We start from the raw sequence: 16,915 nt of genomic DNA, 5'->3' as shown, positions 1-16,915 counted from the left end.
TATACTTGAAAATTTGAAAATTTGGTTAAGTTTTGTGTTTATGTACACTTTATTCCTTAAGTATCAAAGCTATAGCTTTCATACCTGTAACACTTACTAACTATCATAAGAGGACTGTGCAGGCAAAGTAATGTTACTCTGACGGGCATTTTGACATAATTATGGCCCTTTTTACACTTAGAAAATTGAACATTTGGTTAAGTTTTTTGTTTATGTCTACTTTATTCCTAAAGTATCAAAGCTATTGCTTTCATAGTTGCAACACTTACTAACTATCATAAGGGGACTGTGCAGGCAAAGAATTGTAACCCTGACTGGCATTCGGACAAAATTATGGCCCCTTTTATTCTTAGAAAATTGAAATTTGGTTAAGTTTTGTGTTTTGGTCCACTTTACTCCTTAAGTATCATAGCTATTGCTTTCAGACTTGGAACACTTGCTTACTATCATAAGGGGAAAGTTATGTAATTCTGACTATAATTTGTGACAGAATTATGGCCCCTTTTATACTTAGAAAATTGAAAATTTGGTTAAGTTGTATGTTTTGGTCCGCTTTACTCCTAGAGTTTCACAGCTATTTCTGTCACACTTGCAACACTCGCTAACTATCATAAGGGGACTTTACAGGAAAAGTTGCATAACTCTGGTTGCCATTTTGATGGAATTATGGCTCTTTTTTGACTAAGTAACTTTGAATATTTTGTTAAATTTTGTGTTAAGATCTACATTAATTCTGAAGTATCAAGGCTATTGCTTTCAAACTTTTAAATACCTTTTTACTATCATGAGAGAACTGTTCCTGGCAAGTTAAATTTGACATTGATCTTTGAATGACATTGACTCTCAAGATCAAATTATTAAATTTTGCTAAAATAGCCATAGTTCTTTTTTTATGATAAGATTTGATCCACACTTTGACAAAACAACACTTACCTGACATACCACAAAGGACCCCACACAAACCATACCCCACGCCCCATCTCAGAATCCCCCCCCCCCCCCAAAATTGTTATTTTTATTTTTTTCCATTTTTTTTTGGTATTTTTGAAATATCATCTAATAAATGACCACACCTCACACTATACAACCCTCTCAACCCCCACCACCCGGACCCCACCCCCTCAAAAAGAACATCGTTAACAAAACACAATTTGTTTATTTGTATTATTTTATTTTTGAAAGACTGTCCAACCATCCCACAAAAGAATCCCCCCCCCCAAAAAAAAAATGTTTGTTTCTTTGAAAGTTAATGTAAATAATGACCACACCCCCACACTATACACTCTCTCCATCCCACCCCTCCCCCCTGTTTGATTGAAGTATTGAGATAGGTCCCTTCACCTTTAAAAAGAAAAATAGATGAGCGGTCTGCGCCCGTTAGGCGGTTCTCTTGTTTAAGCTTTGCTACAATCGCATATTTATTCAACAGCGACCTTGTTTTACATTATTTGTACTTTATATGAGTGTATGTTTTTAACAAACTACAGTTATAAGTAAAAATAGCATCATGCAGACCTTTTAAAATTACAGACACGTAGAGCGAATTACGCAAGTAAAAATGCTGTTCATGCTGGGCGTGACTTTGATCCTCTTCACGGGCGTGGTTACCGGCTATATAGAGATACTGAGCGGTGACTTCTACATAGAGGGTGTGTTTACTCTGTATGCAGGACAGGGCGATGAGCCTTGCGCGCGGCTGGTTCCACGATCTGTACAACATCTTGAGGCCGTCCGTTACCGGATACAGCAAACGTCAACCATTAAAATAGGTATTTAAAATAAAACTATATCTGGTCAAAACTCCTTTGATTTTTTTGGTAACTATTTGTTACATTTACTGCTATGTTAGTCTTAATAAGACAAATTCAAGACGACCACTTTTTTTATTTATTTGGCTGTTCCTGTTCCTTGCTTTTAACAGGACCCGAATATTAAAAAAAAACGTTGGTTCACAGCAGATTCAACATTTGTCATTTATTTTAGCTTTGCTTGTTCAAAAGCAATAATGTTTTCGTAGCGAACGGAAATGCGATATGTAAATACTTCATTTAAAATCGTCTCTTTTTGAATGCCTATCGAGCATTCTTTAAACTGTCTTTCAAACAATTTTTTTATGTTTCTTGTTTTTCTTAATGTATTAAGTCACCTAACGGAAAAAAATATTGGATGTTATGCTGCAACTTTAGGTCTGCGAGTCCATGCAACGTGCGGAAACGTCAGTAGGGCACAAGAAATAGCGTACAACATCTCACAAATGTTGGGAGACCCATATTCGAAGTCTATTGGTCAGTATGGTTTTATCATTACAGCATATTTACTTGCTCGACTTGATATTTTATATTTATAAATAATATGTTATTACCAATAGTAATATAATGAATTGTTAGAATGACCAGATATGACATCAACATACAAAAACATTTTATTAACATTTTATTACGAAATGTTTGATAGTTTATACTCAAATCAACTGCGCACCATGTTAAACCATTTTGAAATATACGCTTTGGGAAAATGTATCTACATTCATTTCTTATTCTTAAGTGGTGTTTATATGTACTTGCAAGCTACACTTCGATGCCGCATATGTACATTTCACAATAATTCACATATAATTTATCTTACACTTAGTATAAAGAAAACTAGTTTTGATAGATATCAATCGGCTTAAATTTAAAATGTTTACCTGAAACTAAAAACTAGAAATTTCGTCGAAGAAAATATTTTCCGCGTCGGTATAAACAGGAAGTTAAATTCACTTGTATTCGTCGTTAACAGGCTCTGTCACGAGCTCAAAGTTATTATTTCCTTTATTTGACTCGTTACATTATTAGACCAAGTCTTCATATTTCTACCAAACTTTCCATATGCTTTGTATCTCGTATGAGCTTTTAATCATTCAAACAAGATGTAGCCAACATAGAACATGTGATTTATACGAAAAAAGTGTTATGCTTCTCACATAAAATATTTTCTTTTATTTAAACAATTGTCACCATTAAAATGGCTCCTTTGTGTCTAAGAATAGTGTTTCATGATTGCAAAACCCTGTATTTAACATTATACCCGATAAATGTCCGTGTAATAAACAGTTGACGGTAAACTCTACTTTGATGTTACTATTGTCCTCACCAATATTCGATTTATGTTATACGCGTTGGTATACGTAGTATCTATATTATGATAGACCCTCATTATTTACCGTCTAGTTTAATTGAAAATTAAAACTTCTGCTATTTACTTAAAAGAAACAGACAAATTGATCGGAATTACACTGAATGTCATTTATATTTCCTATACAAAAATAAATAATATAAATAATTAAAACATAATTGGCATTGTAGTGGTAACGAACTTATTGTTGGTATACACGTTGTTGCAGATCTGACTAAAATACGATGTATTAGGGTTATATCGAGGTATTTTGTATGATTTGAACTAGTTTTAGACGCGTTTCAGCCTGTTCTTATTTTTCCCTTTATATTATAAACATTCCGACCAAATTTCTTAAATATTAAATAATACATTTAGCTCCTAGAGTGATTACAAGTTTGTATAAATAAATGACATGTTAACATATTTCTAACGCACGTTACCTAGACTTTAAACTTTGTCTAGATATTGATAATTCTTACCTACCATGAATGAGTCCTAAAAGTGGCGTCTGTAGTGGTAACACTATTTTGTTAGCTTTGATCCAATGACTAAGTTTGTAATCGTATGCAATACAATTCAAACTTGGTCGTTATATTATCAAGAAAATCATTATGAACAAGCATACTATAGATGAATTCAAAACTATTGCCTTTAGATTTATAACCAGGTTTTTTAACATTTGATATAGTTGTTGAGGTATTCGATCTTTTTCGGGATAAATGTCGTGCTATGCATACTGATAAGGTCATCAAGATTAGATAACAAATCTCACCGCTTAAGTGGTAAAGAGCTATAAATAGACGACACACTACTCACACCGAATGAAAACAAGCTAACCTTGAACAGTGCGTGAAATAAATCTGTATTTTACAAAATCGCGCTTGTTAAGTCTGAAATAATAACATTATTTAAACAATAATACCATCCAGATTGTATAAATAATAGTATATTGATTGGGAGTTTAAATACAAATAAATTACGCACACATTTTACGGAGTGAACACGTTTAATAAATCATATGGTCGTGCTTAAGTAATTATAATGCTATGACCATGCTTCATTATGAATCTAATACAGTTTTATCGATTGTATTTTTTGTTTGTTTCCCTCCGTGTATAAACTGTTCAAACGTTGTGATCATGATTATGATGGTGCTTTTAATGACAATGATTTTGATGCGTGTTGTCATAGATTTATTCCTTCCATGAGATAACGGGAGGCGGAAAACTACAACCGCCTCCCACTAACTCATTGGTACCATGGTGTATTTGAAAGCAAAATAGCGGACTTTCGGTGTCACTCAGCCCATACTGCATTTAATTTGTTTATACAATTCAGTAATAGACTCCCTTGCAAGTCCATTGTGTGTATATTGTATGACCATACATTATTTACAAGACCCTAAATTTTGTTTACAGCCGTTATTGGACCAGAATCAAACGAAGATACCGAGGTGGTATCTCGCCTTCTTAGCGCATTACCACCTTCATTCCGACCCATGCAGATATCCTTCAGCGCAGACAGCAATGTGTTTGACAATAGAGAAATATATAAGAATTTCTTCCGTGTTATTCCTACTGAAATGGCAAAGTCAAAGGTATTAACGTGCATATATCTTGTACCATCTTATTTCATGTGTCCCAACTAAAGCGCGATCTTTGCATTTAATAATTCAGTTTTATCGCGGCGTCTCTTGTCCGTTTTCTAAAGGTTTGTTATAATGAACACGTTTAGTGCTTAAATATTGTAATTGTAAAATAACACACACACAAACACAAATACATCTTAATTATTTACAACAATTTTGTATATTTATTTCTAAACAAACATAACTGTGATTGCATGTTGAAACGCTTCAGGCCATTGTGGAGTTTATGTCGGGTATGTTGTGGACCTACATGGCCATCATTCATGACAACACTACACATTCTGTGTCCATGGTTGCAAACATACAGTCATTGCATGGCGACGATGGACGCTATATCTGCTTTCCTCATGTGTTATCCAGACCGGCAGACACGTCTAGAGATATTACCGAAGATCTAGAGGAAATTTTATTTGGCGTGAAAAGTACGAGAGGGTTGATAATCATAGGTGATACAAATCTGATAAGCAGTGTCATGGCAGGCCTCGAGAAATTCGAGTTCAATACGACTGACAACAATTATATGCGGCCCGTGATTATTGCTGTAGAGAATGAGCCTTTTTCTGTTCCCGACATAGCACCAGCTTACAACGCCTCAAAAGGAATGTATGCTATCTCCCCCTCGATATTGACAAATACTGCATTTCACAAGCACTGGAATGTTTCGCTAACAAACACAAATTTATCCGGTAATTGGTTCGTAAGAAAACTTGCTGAACAGAAAGAAGATAATAACACGTCAAATGCACACTTATTTGATATTACACAATTATCTATCTACTCGACATATGCTCAGATTTCAGTTGATGTAATTTTAAAGTCGATGTCCCAACTGTGTCAGGTATCTTCACAGTGTACTGGTCTCGACACGGCGCAACTATCGACTACAGCGTCACGTTTGAGTTATGTGTCTACCATTGGAAATATGCTTATTTCATTCGGACCAAATATCCCGAATGCACAACTTACCATGTCAAATGCGTTGGCAACATTTTATGACTTGGACGTGCTGAACAATATTCGTAAATCAGAAACATCTGCATTCGGTTTCGAAAAGGTAATTCATTTGGGTTAAAGTTTGGTTACGCACTTTCGCGTACACACGCGAACACTGTTTAGTACTTATTTATAAGTGTATTTGTTATAATTTAAAGTAACTAGATTAATTAAACCTTAGATTGACAAATGATATTTGTGATTAATAAACATTTGTAAATCGGTATATATTTAAGGAAACACACCAAACCTTCAGGTTAACTTATTGAAATATACTATCAACTCTGGAAATATTTCAGATATTCCAAATATCATCATATGGAGGAAATGTTCTTAGTACTAACCGAATCCATCAATATTATCGTAACGGAACGGAACAAAGTTATCCAACTTTTCTGAAGCCACAGTGTCCGGACGGAAGAAAATGCACAGAGTGTCGTCAAATAGCGCCATTGCCAATTGACGTAACGAAAGGAGACCTGTATATAGTCGGCATAGTTCCGGTACATACAGTATTGAATGATGTTTTGGCATGTGGTTCCGTTAAACAGGGTGGTTTAGATGTTGCGGAGAGCATAAAGGCGGCAGTAAAAGAGGCGAAACTATCATACTCGGATAAGATCCCCGATGCTTCAATAGGTGTTATCATCATCGACTCGTGTAACAGCCGCCAGATCGTGGCTGCAAGATTGTTGCAACTTTTAAATCAGGGAATATATGAGGACGGTAAATTTACGGAAGTACGCTCCAAGATCATCGGTTACATAGGGGGATGGGTTAGCGACAACAGCATAATGGTCGCGTCTATTCTTACACAAATTAAATCGGTGCAAATATCCTACGGAAGCACAAGCCCAGTTCTAAGCGACCGAACTTTATATCCGTACTTTATGAGAATGATCCCAAATGACCTTCATCAAGGTAGCAAAATGATTGAGCTCGTAAAATCGACTGGCTCAGACTTAATCCAGATTTTATATTCCGACACGGCATATGGACGTGGAGGGAAGGACGCATTAGTAGAGCATGCTGATAAGAACGGGGTATGTGTAGCGCAGATTGTTAAAGTAGAACAGAAAACAAACATAGATCTTGAAATGATTCGAACTCAGTTAACGCAGAAGGGATTGCCCAAGCTTGTGCTGGTGTTTCTGAGTTCTTTTGACGTTGTTAAAGTAATTGAAATATTGAAGCAGTTGCAGGGCTACACATTTATTGCATCAGAGGACTGGGGTAACAGAGATATTTTAGCGAATGGCGAAAATCTTGTAGGATCTATAACTTTAGCAAATGAGATACCTATACCTGACTATCTGAAGAAACATATTGAAGATGCTTCCAAACAGAAACAGAAGCAACAGTGGCTATTGGAGTATATGGAGGATTACTTTGACTGCTATTATGAGTGGAGATTTGATAAAACAACACATAGAAAGCCATGCAGGTAAGATGTGCTATATCTGTACTTTCTTGTGGTGTTAGTGATTAAACTTTATTATTGTCAGATGTCATAATTGTTTAAGAAAACGTCCATACAATCTTACTTGAACACGTAAATAAAATCTTCATCAATAAATATGTGCTTTTGTTTTGTATTTAAAAAAATCATCATTTACTTTGTTTTAAATTTATTTCAACGATCGATTATGGTTGTAATGTGCACCGTTAATGAGCTCCCTTTCAAAAATACCCAAAGTAACAATAATACAAAATTGTTAAGCCCAGTCTGCGTAACTATTTTTTTATAAACGGTATGTTCGTTTTGCAAGTTATTTAAATGCTATATGATGCTCATGTTTTAGCGTGGACCAATACTTGCAACCCTGTCTTCGTGCCACGGATACTTGTTTCAAAATTGATACTTGGTCACCGTTTGCTGCGATTGGGGTAGAGACGCTTCTGAAGGGAGCGAAGGAAACATTACATCATTTGTGTAGGAACATAACATCATTTGTGTAGGAGCATAACATCATTTGTGTAGGAACATAACATCATTTGTGTAGGAACATTACATCATTTCGGTAGGAACATTACATCATTTGTGTCGGAATAACATTACATCATTTGTGTAGAATCATTGCATAATTTGTGTAGGAACAGTACATCATTTGTGTAGAAACATTACATCCTTCCTTTGTGTAAGAACATAACATCATTTGTGAAGGAACATTACATAATATGTGTAGGAAGATTACATCTTTTGTGTAGGTTATTGACACTAACACTAACACTCGATATCAATTGCGCTTCATTTGTTATCTAACATCAAGTATGATTGCGTCTTTTCAAAATAGTTCATGTTATTTAACGTCAAGTGCCTATATGTTGTTATTTTCCAAATAATTGATGCGCAAACGTATGTACCAAGCGTGTGTGTCTGTTTGAGCTTAAATTATCAAAACATGCAATATACTTAGAGACACCATAGGCTGTTTTTTAGAAATATTTAAAATATGTAGATTGCGTTGATTTTGAACGATCATTGCATGATGAATTAATAACTTAAAAAATGTGAGAACCCCCTCCTAGGATCGCGTAAATGTATGTTTGGAGTGATTGTATGTTTAAACATTTGTACATTTGTACCAAGCACGTGTTGTGAATTTAACTTTAGAGGAGGGAACATTCATTGAACGAAAACTTAACAATGTGAATATATATTAAAATCCTATTTTTCTCATGTAGGCAACGGAAACACAAGCACAATTTGCAAGGCATACCTCGAGAAACCAGAGACGCTTATAAACAACATCAAGAACCAGCAAGTAGCTTACAACCTGAGGTCTCTTAAACCTATCTTCCACAACACAACACACGACGGGCTAATTGACTTCGTCACGTACAGAGTAACACAAGACTCCAAAGGCTTATTCTACGAGGAAATAGAGGTAATAATAGAATCGTGTTAGCCATTGCATGACATGTTTGACGGATTGATTTCGTAGACGACTCTGGATAGGGAGGTTAATTACGTTATTGTATGCCATACATGAACACATTTGTACAAAAAAAAACAGTACAATAATCGTTACATCCTCCTGTATTTTACATTAGGCAGTAGGCAAGTGACTGATTTTTAATACAATTCATGACAATACAAACAATGTTATAAATATGTTTAATCATGATTAACGACGCAAAAACATGTATTCAGCATCGTTATAGCCGATTAATGCACACGTGTTATGCATAAGTGGAACACCAGTAAGAAATGCAGTAATCGAATTGTATCAATTATTAGAGGTCCATGTAATATAAATAGATGATGAAATATTACCAGTAAGCAAACTTGTGTTCGATTTTGTCATGGGCAGAAACATACAACTCAATTCATCATACATAAAATAAATGTGACTTTAACCACGTACGCTTTAAAGAATAACGGAACAAATGCACACCCATTAAGAACCAGGCGGCTATATTTACATGTTAGGTTTTATACCCAACGTATACCTGCGCTTATAAATCTGTAATACTAAGTGTTTATTTTGTATTTACGAAAATATCATTTTACTATTATTAGCTCCCTTGAAAAAAACATACGCCGACTTTCTTAAAAATGTTTTATACGAGTTATTACGCACAACTCAGTCTTCGTTTTAACAATATGCAGATAGCTCAATTATTTCGTGGCAACAGTGACGCATTAGTGATTCCTAACTTTTCAGAGACAATAGGAAGCTTTTCGGTGTAACATATTATGTGGTATGTTCATTCTTCAAATTCAACGATAATTTAATTTAATTACACATTTAATTAATTTTTATGCATTACGAAAATGACGACAAAATCATATTTATAAACCTAGCGACACTATAGCAGCAGCAGTAAGCAAGACAATTCGTAATTTCATATCGCCCCCTTGGTGCAAAAAGGTACCAGGTGACATTGAAACTAGAAGGCACATGGCACCTGTTTGCACCAATGGGGCCATATTGTCGGTTACTCAGAATTCTGGAAAAACATTTTGACTCTGAACTCATGTTCTAAATAAAAAAATACACATCAAAACATTTACCAAACTATGTCGAACCCCAATTCAAAGCTCTTATAATTTAAACTGGTTTCAAGAGCTTCACACCTTAGAATATCACCAGAATTAATCACAAATAATAATTTGAAAGTGAATAAACCACGAGCCTAGCAGCAACTTGTCACTTGTCGAATGTAAACCATTGATGCAAGTGACTTTTCTTCATGACATGGAAGTTTATTATTTATTTGATTGAAACTGTATTAATTAACAAGTCAATGGCAATGCGCCGTTTTTTTCCAATTAATATTAAAACGTACGTACTTATTTATGTCACTTTATTTCTCTGCAGACTCCTAAAGATTTCCCGAAATCCACGTGCAGTGAAAATTTTCACGAGAGTTGCAATACCTGCTTCGCTAAAATGTACGTATTAGTAACACTCTTTCATAACCCTGTTCTTGTTGCTTTACGAAGCACGAATTACTGCCTACTTTAATAAGAATGTTAAATGGCGGAAATGGTGCGCACATCTTTTGATCATCACATTGTATTCTGATGTTACATAATTTTGATGATCGATCTTTTCTTAATACAAGTGCGGTGATATATTGACACAGTCAGATTTAAGCTGACCATTTTCAGGTCAGAGAAGCCAGATGAGAACGGCAGTGGCACGCGTGAAAACAAGAGCTATGTAATCGCTATGGGCGTTTTCATTGGCATTACGGTTGCTTTGGTGGCGGCATTAGTAGCATCAATCTGCTACTACCGCAGGAGTAAAGGTAAGAATGATATAATCTTAGGTTCGTATTAACATTATATTGTCAAACTCACACAAACCGACCCCTATATATATATCCTATAATTATAAAGGCGCTCGAAATTATTTAAGCCGTTTAGCTCTATCGATCCGATTTCAAATCATTATTGGAACCATTTACAATAAATTATGTTGGTTTAAAATGTGAATTTGAATAAGGATTAAGCTTACAACTGATCCATTATTTTAAGAGAACTGTTGGCAGATACTGTCCGACCTTTATCCTTCTTGAACATATGTTCATGTGTTCGTAGGGTCTAACGACACCTACTTGACGCCATTCGTTGATGACCCTGGGTACTTGCGACCCACGGAAATCATGCACCGCTCGGTCGACGGTATAGACCAGTCCTCTCAGATGGGAGGGGACAGCTCAGGTATAAGCGGTTGCAGTGTCAACAAGATGACAGACGACTCACAATCAGACCATACAGCTGGGAGAATTTTGGCGAAGCCTTGTCCCGGTAATGCAACAGTCACGCCTACACCCGTTTCCACCGAACAACCAGCGGAAATTCTTCCTAGCAATAATTGTTGCGAATTTTTGAGGTCGGACTCCGAGCTGCCTGTACCGTTGAATAATCTAAATTTCGGTAATATCCCACCCATTCCAAAACAGCAAACGAAAAATCTGTATGTGTAGCTTATTGGTGAATTAAAATGCATGCGACAAAGAAAGAAACATGAATGTATCGTTCATAGAAGGTGTTTTGAGATTTTCACGGCAGTTTGTTAGCCCGTTCTGGCTTTTACTTTAATCCAAGTTAAGTTTTATCAAATTCATATACTCATGTACAATCTGAGAAAAGTATCATTGAAATTAAGAGCCGAAATAAAAAGCAGACACGTTTCTTTTATGTCAATTACTTGATACATTTATTTATAAGTGATACTAAAACTTTTTGTAAAGAAAACGTACGTTTATATTTATGTTGAATACAATCTGTTTGAGAGATGTTTTGTTTGTTTTGACGACATCTTGTGGTGAACGTCATGTAACGTATTAAATAGTGGAATGATTGTTGTGTTATTAGCTCGCCACATATTATTTCTGAATGTGGAACGTATTAATTGATATTTTGTTTGTTTGTATAAAGCTTGTCGCGTATAATTATAAATTATCTATACATTTGTATTTGTCTAGGAACATATCCAACTTAATTTGGTTATATCATGTATTGTTATTATTTCTCTTGTGTATAAGCTTTTGACATCAATGTTTATGGATACGTTGGTATGTTATTTACTGTGTTGTGTTAACAGCATGTATCATACTTTTGTGAATTGTAGAACGTTGTAAATAGTATCACGTTTTATGTGTAAATAGCTTGTCATATAGCATGGTTTATTAATCGTTAAGAAACATTTCCAACTTGTTTGTTTAATTCCGGATTTTCGAAACTAAGTCGAATAAGAGTTGTCTCCCATTCGGGTATGTATCGCTCACTTCCGGTCTGTTAAAAGTAAATGGCAAAAAAAACCTACACAATCGGAAATTCTATTGCTTTATGCCTGAATGTCAAATTTTGGGGGTAAAGTTGGAAGATATGGCAAGCCTGTAATGCTACACAACTTGCCAAGTAATCGTGCTACGAGAACCGCATGGTTTAGAGCTAATAGCAGGCGACATTGGAAGCCAACCGGGTAGGTATCATTAGTATATCGACATCTTATATGTTTCTGTGCATAAATCTCGTATTTGTAGGAGTAGAACACCATGTACATGGCAAGCAGAATTATTATTAACATTTAATTTTGTTTTAATCGGTTTATAAACTAATTTAATTCGGTTCAATATGTCCAAATTTGTTGACATTTTACACCATGATTTGCTAATCTAAAATTTGAATGATTAATTTGAGCAGATTAAATACCAACAATCAGCTCCTGTATTCCGTGAATCCCTGAAATTGTATTCTAGTTAACTTAAATGGCATTTATAATGAAAACATTTTCTTGTTAATACAACATAGAGCTATTTTTTTTTCAATATATATTCCTTGGTATATATTGCCATGTTACAAACAAACTAGCATTTTTCGTTTATATTTATGACAACTTTAAGGTGTTTCGGCTGTTTTTGTTTTGTTTTGGTATTAAGTTGAACCATTTTTTTGTATATTAATGTTGCAGATACACCAGGGTATGCTCTGATCATTTGTGGATGGAATTGGTCCAAACTCCATGAACAGGATCAATGTGCCAACAAAATACATTGCGCAGAAGATCCTTTCTACCAAGAAAGTAAAGACATGTAAATCTCTAATAAAGTTGATAAATTGCTGTTTCAGCCTTTCAACATATTTTAAATAATGTTGCATCTCACGCTTTCCACAGTGTGTGAAGATTATAAAATGAATAATATATGCAATCAAAATTAATTATAGACCACGCATTTTTTACTTAATCTTTGCATAAGAAAATTATGCAAAAAAACAACAGTTACAATATATATTGTATCTTTTAATAATCTCGCTGTGGCATAGTAGATATGGTGCCTGCCTAGCGATTGGGAGGCCGCAGGTTTGATCCCTACATGGGGAGCGTTCTCATGATCTTTCAAATATATATATATATCAGGGATCATATTTTTCGGTTTTGTCGGTCCTAGACCGATTGGGGTCATGAAAGACCGATTGAAAATCCCAAACAGTCGGTCCGATTCTGTTTGCTAAAATTCCAATGTCATGAAATCGATTACACAGTGCACATGCTAACACACCCTATTTATATTCTTATCTCGATTAGGTGTGATAAGGCGGACTATGACCCCAAGCAGCGAAGATTCGCGCGGTTGTGTATTAGTCATGCGTGAATAACCCCGTGTCAATATCAATCGATAATTTCAATGGCTTATACCTAGCACACTAATTAATCGGTCCGTAATGTGTACTCGTCCACGATAAAATCGTCGACAGTTACTTGGGAGATGAAAACCTCGATGACATCCACGTGGGCATTGTGCATTTCATGCATGAAACAGTAAACTTTCATATAAACAAAGAAGAAAATCGGATATTCTGCAATAATGATGGGCGGACCTGAAAGCACGCTCTGTAACTAAACAAAACATGCCGATACATTTTCCACCAGCGTACGTAATAATCCGGCAATAAATGAATGAAAGTCGCGGATCTGATCGACAGAACAGCCGAAAGTTATTTTTATGGGCGGACATTCACATAAAATAGTACACAAGAAAAATAATATACATTGTATAAATCTTTAGTAAAAAACGTGTTAGAATCGAAATAATTCGTGTACTTTATTGTTTGTTGTTGAATAACCACGACTGGAAGTTTAGAAGCGTGATTTCAAATCACACAGAATGACAGATTAATAATATTGACAACGATGAAAAGTCAGATAATACAGCACACGAAACAACAATGAAATAGCAAACGATAGAACCAAATGAGAAAACTCGTATGTTCCGTTAAAAAAATGCCTAAGGGAATTAAATTTGTACATTTATTATACCACCTTCATGAATGGCAAAATCAATGGTTTATATTTTAACGTAATTTGTCATGATTTCGGATATACATTTTCGGACACTTTTTCCCCATTTAAATCCAGACCGATTGATGTTGCGGGAAAATATGATCCCTGAGATATATATATATATATATATATATATATATATATATATATATATATATATATATATATATATATATATATATATATATATATATATATATTCAACTGGTAGAGCTATTGGAGTTCCAGAACAACTATTTCGTCGGTTCCCACAATGATCTGTTCAATATTTGTGTTCACCCAAACAGATATTGGGTATTTCACTCCATCTATCTCTGCCAACTTCTTTTTGCCCTCATGATCCACCTGTATGACAGTATGGGAGGTGTGTCCACAGACAAACACCTGTCCTGCCTGTGTAACATGAACACCCCATGGACATTGCAGTTTAGGGTCAGTAAATGTGGATATCAGGGTGCCGTCCATGGCCAGTGTGAGGAGCTTCTGGTCGTTTAAGTTGGTGACATAGATCCTGTCCCCAGCAGGACTCACTGCACAGTTTAACACTGCAAATCATTAAACATGTCAAATATAGATAAATCATCATTAAATACATAAACACTTGTGTTCATTAAACACAAATCTCAAAATAATTTCATAATAGTTCCTAAGAGTTTAAAATAGATCTTCTTTGTTAAAATATTGGTTACGGTAATCCAAGAACGTACAATATATTAATTTATTAAATATATTCACAATGCATTTACCTCTACTACCATCTCCTGTATCCTCATACAATTTTTTCACAAGTGTCCCAGTCAGAGTGTAGTGGTACAGGGCAGTGCGAGAGATGACGTACAATGCTCCATGATGGTGGGCAATACCGACAACATCATGCGGTAACTGAAACCTCCTCCCAGTAATCAGCTGCCCATTTATCACAGAGATGAACTGCACATCATTGCCAACAGTCACAGCCACTTCACTGGGTGTTATGAGGCAAATGTCTGATAGAAAACCTGACACCTTACTGTGGTTGACTATATTGTACTGCTGGTCAATCAGCTTAACTTTTTCATTATTTCTATCAACAACAATGACATGGCCACTAGGCAGGATGCAAATGCCTGATAGGCTGCAAGGCTTTGTGTCACTCGATATTTTCACAGTATACTCGGACTTCCTCTTCACCGTCAACACCTGGTTTGAATTCATTACTACAATCCTCCCCAAACCTGACTTTTTTGACAGGTACTGCTCGATGTCAATGTCTGCATGGAATATCATGAAAGTCTGGTCCTTCAAAGGGTTCTTCTTCAGATATGTCTCAGACTGTTGTATTTTTTCCAGACATTTCCTGCTGGCTATGAACTCAATTTCTTTCTTGCTCTTTCCACACAGGCTCTGTACAGCTTCAACATGTTGTTGTAGTTCATCCTTCAGTCTGCTGCATTTGTCAACGTCATTCTTAAGAGATTTTTGCAATGTGGTCCTAATTTCATCAAGCTCTTTCATTGTTGTATTTTCGAGCTCATCCAAAGTAGCATTTAATTGGCTACGCATGTCTCGGATTTCTTGCAGTTTTACAGTATATGATACCTCCACGAACTGAATGCTGGTCTCTTGTGTACTCTTAAACATATTAAGTTGATCAAGAATAGATTGAAGATTAATTGACAACTGTTTCATATCCAATAATGCCTTTTTAGCTGACTCAGAAATTAGAGCCACATTGGTGCACTGTCTGAAAAAAACAACATGTAGCATTACATGTGTATATAATTCTTTTGATCACATGAACCATTTTGACATTTACAATTTCTTCACCAAAAACAACACATCAATATGGAAAAATGAATGACAGATAAAATAAGGGCATGTGTTAATTTAAAAATATTGTAAGTATATTTTAAACTTGGCTTGAAAAATAAATTAAATTATTTACAGAATAGTGACCGTATACCTTTAATACAATAATCACCCAGATTCTTAAGTGAACTACCTAATAAAAAGTTATATCAACAAAGCTCGGACAATAATTTCAATCTATAACATAGTCCTCTACCAATTAAAACCTCTTCTCAAAAAAAATTGGGCTTTGCAAACAATGTATGCAATCTATGCACGACTGGAAAAAAACGTGCTCAATAAGTTCTGTCATCAATAATTTAACATTTGAATGCATATAATATATATACAGCCTGAAGAATGATCCTGATGAAGATATTTTATTGATGAATGAGACAGTAGCATTGGAACCTTCTATAACCTCATTAACATTCTATCAAATGCATGGCTGTTTTTTACCTACCTGTGGTTCAGTAGAACACAATCAGAGCAGCACAGCTGACTGTGGACCTGACAAAACATTTTCAGTTTCTCGTCGGTGTGGACATCACATTTCAAAAGCAAATCCTCCATTTTCTTTGTCAGAGGCCATTTATCTTGTTCTCCTCTTCCATACATGGAATGGTTTTTATATAATTTATCATGTTTATAAATGCATTTGTTGCAAAAAAATGTCATACATGTTTCACAAAAAATATCAGCACATTTTTCAATATTTGAACTTTGGCAAGCGCTGCAAACATAGTCCTGTACAAAATCTGAACTTATATTAACAGAATCTACAGATGTTGCCATTTTCAAAAATATTAGGAAACTGTCCTCTGATTAACACGCTATGTATTCACTATAATTTTGACTACTTTTATTAATGGACTGTTATTGAGACCAAGATGTTAAGACACACACAGTTTTTATCAAGTATATGAACCAATTTCCTAAACGTGAATGTCTTAAGGCTTATAACGTACTGTGTGTATCCAATATCAACACA

At 35.1% G+C, this 16,915-nt stretch overlaps 2 protein-coding genes and 1 long non-coding RNA gene across 3 annotated transcripts in view; 2 read left to right on the top strand and 1 right to left on the bottom strand.

The window, feature by feature from the left end:
* LOC127874291 (uncharacterized) overlaps positions 1-2,285 on the top strand; it is a 6,457-nt gene extending 4,172 nt beyond the window's left edge. Inside the window, exons 2-3 of the long non-coding RNA XR_008046786.1 lie at positions 1,531-1,769; positions 2,187-2,285. This is a non-coding gene — a long non-coding RNA (uncharacterized LOC127874291). The remainder of the gene's footprint in view (positions 1-1,530; positions 1,770-2,186) is intronic.
* A 1,359-nt stretch (positions 2,286-3,644) lies between these two features.
* On the top strand, positions 3,645-11,960 carry LOC127872409 (uncharacterized). Its single transcript, XM_052415740.1, has 9 exons — positions 3,645-3,672; positions 4,575-4,753; positions 5,016-5,858; positions 6,097-7,241; positions 7,600-7,730; positions 8,483-8,685; positions 10,123-10,196; positions 10,416-10,555; positions 10,848-11,960. The coding sequence occupies exons 1-9, from the start codon at positions 3,645-3,647 to the stop codon at positions 11,234-11,236; spliced, it is 3,132 nt and encodes a 1,043-aa protein (XP_052271700.1). The 3' UTR covers positions 11,237-11,960.
* A 2,350-nt stretch (positions 11,961-14,310) lies between these two features.
* LOC127872408 (uncharacterized) lies at positions 14,311-16,551 on the bottom strand. The gene is made up of 3 exons (XM_052415739.1): positions 16,388-16,551; positions 14,844-15,820; positions 14,311-14,642 (listed from the first exon to the last, which is right to left on the bottom strand). The coding sequence occupies exons 1-3, from the start codon at positions 16,540-16,542 to the stop codon at positions 14,311-14,313; spliced, it is 1,464 nt and encodes a 487-aa protein (XP_052271699.1). The 5' UTR covers positions 16,543-16,551.
* Between the last annotated feature and the right edge of the window lie 364 nt (positions 16,552-16,915).

This window comes from Dreissena polymorpha, chromosome 3 (assembly GCF_020536995.1).
Source record: "Dreissena polymorpha isolate Duluth1 chromosome 3, UMN_Dpol_1.0, whole genome shotgun sequence".
Taxonomy (NCBI): Eukaryota; Metazoa; Mollusca; class Bivalvia; order Myida; family Dreissenidae; genus Dreissena; species Dreissena polymorpha.
Note: the sequence above shows the minus strand (reverse complement) of the source record. Positions and strands in the feature narration are given on the sequence as shown.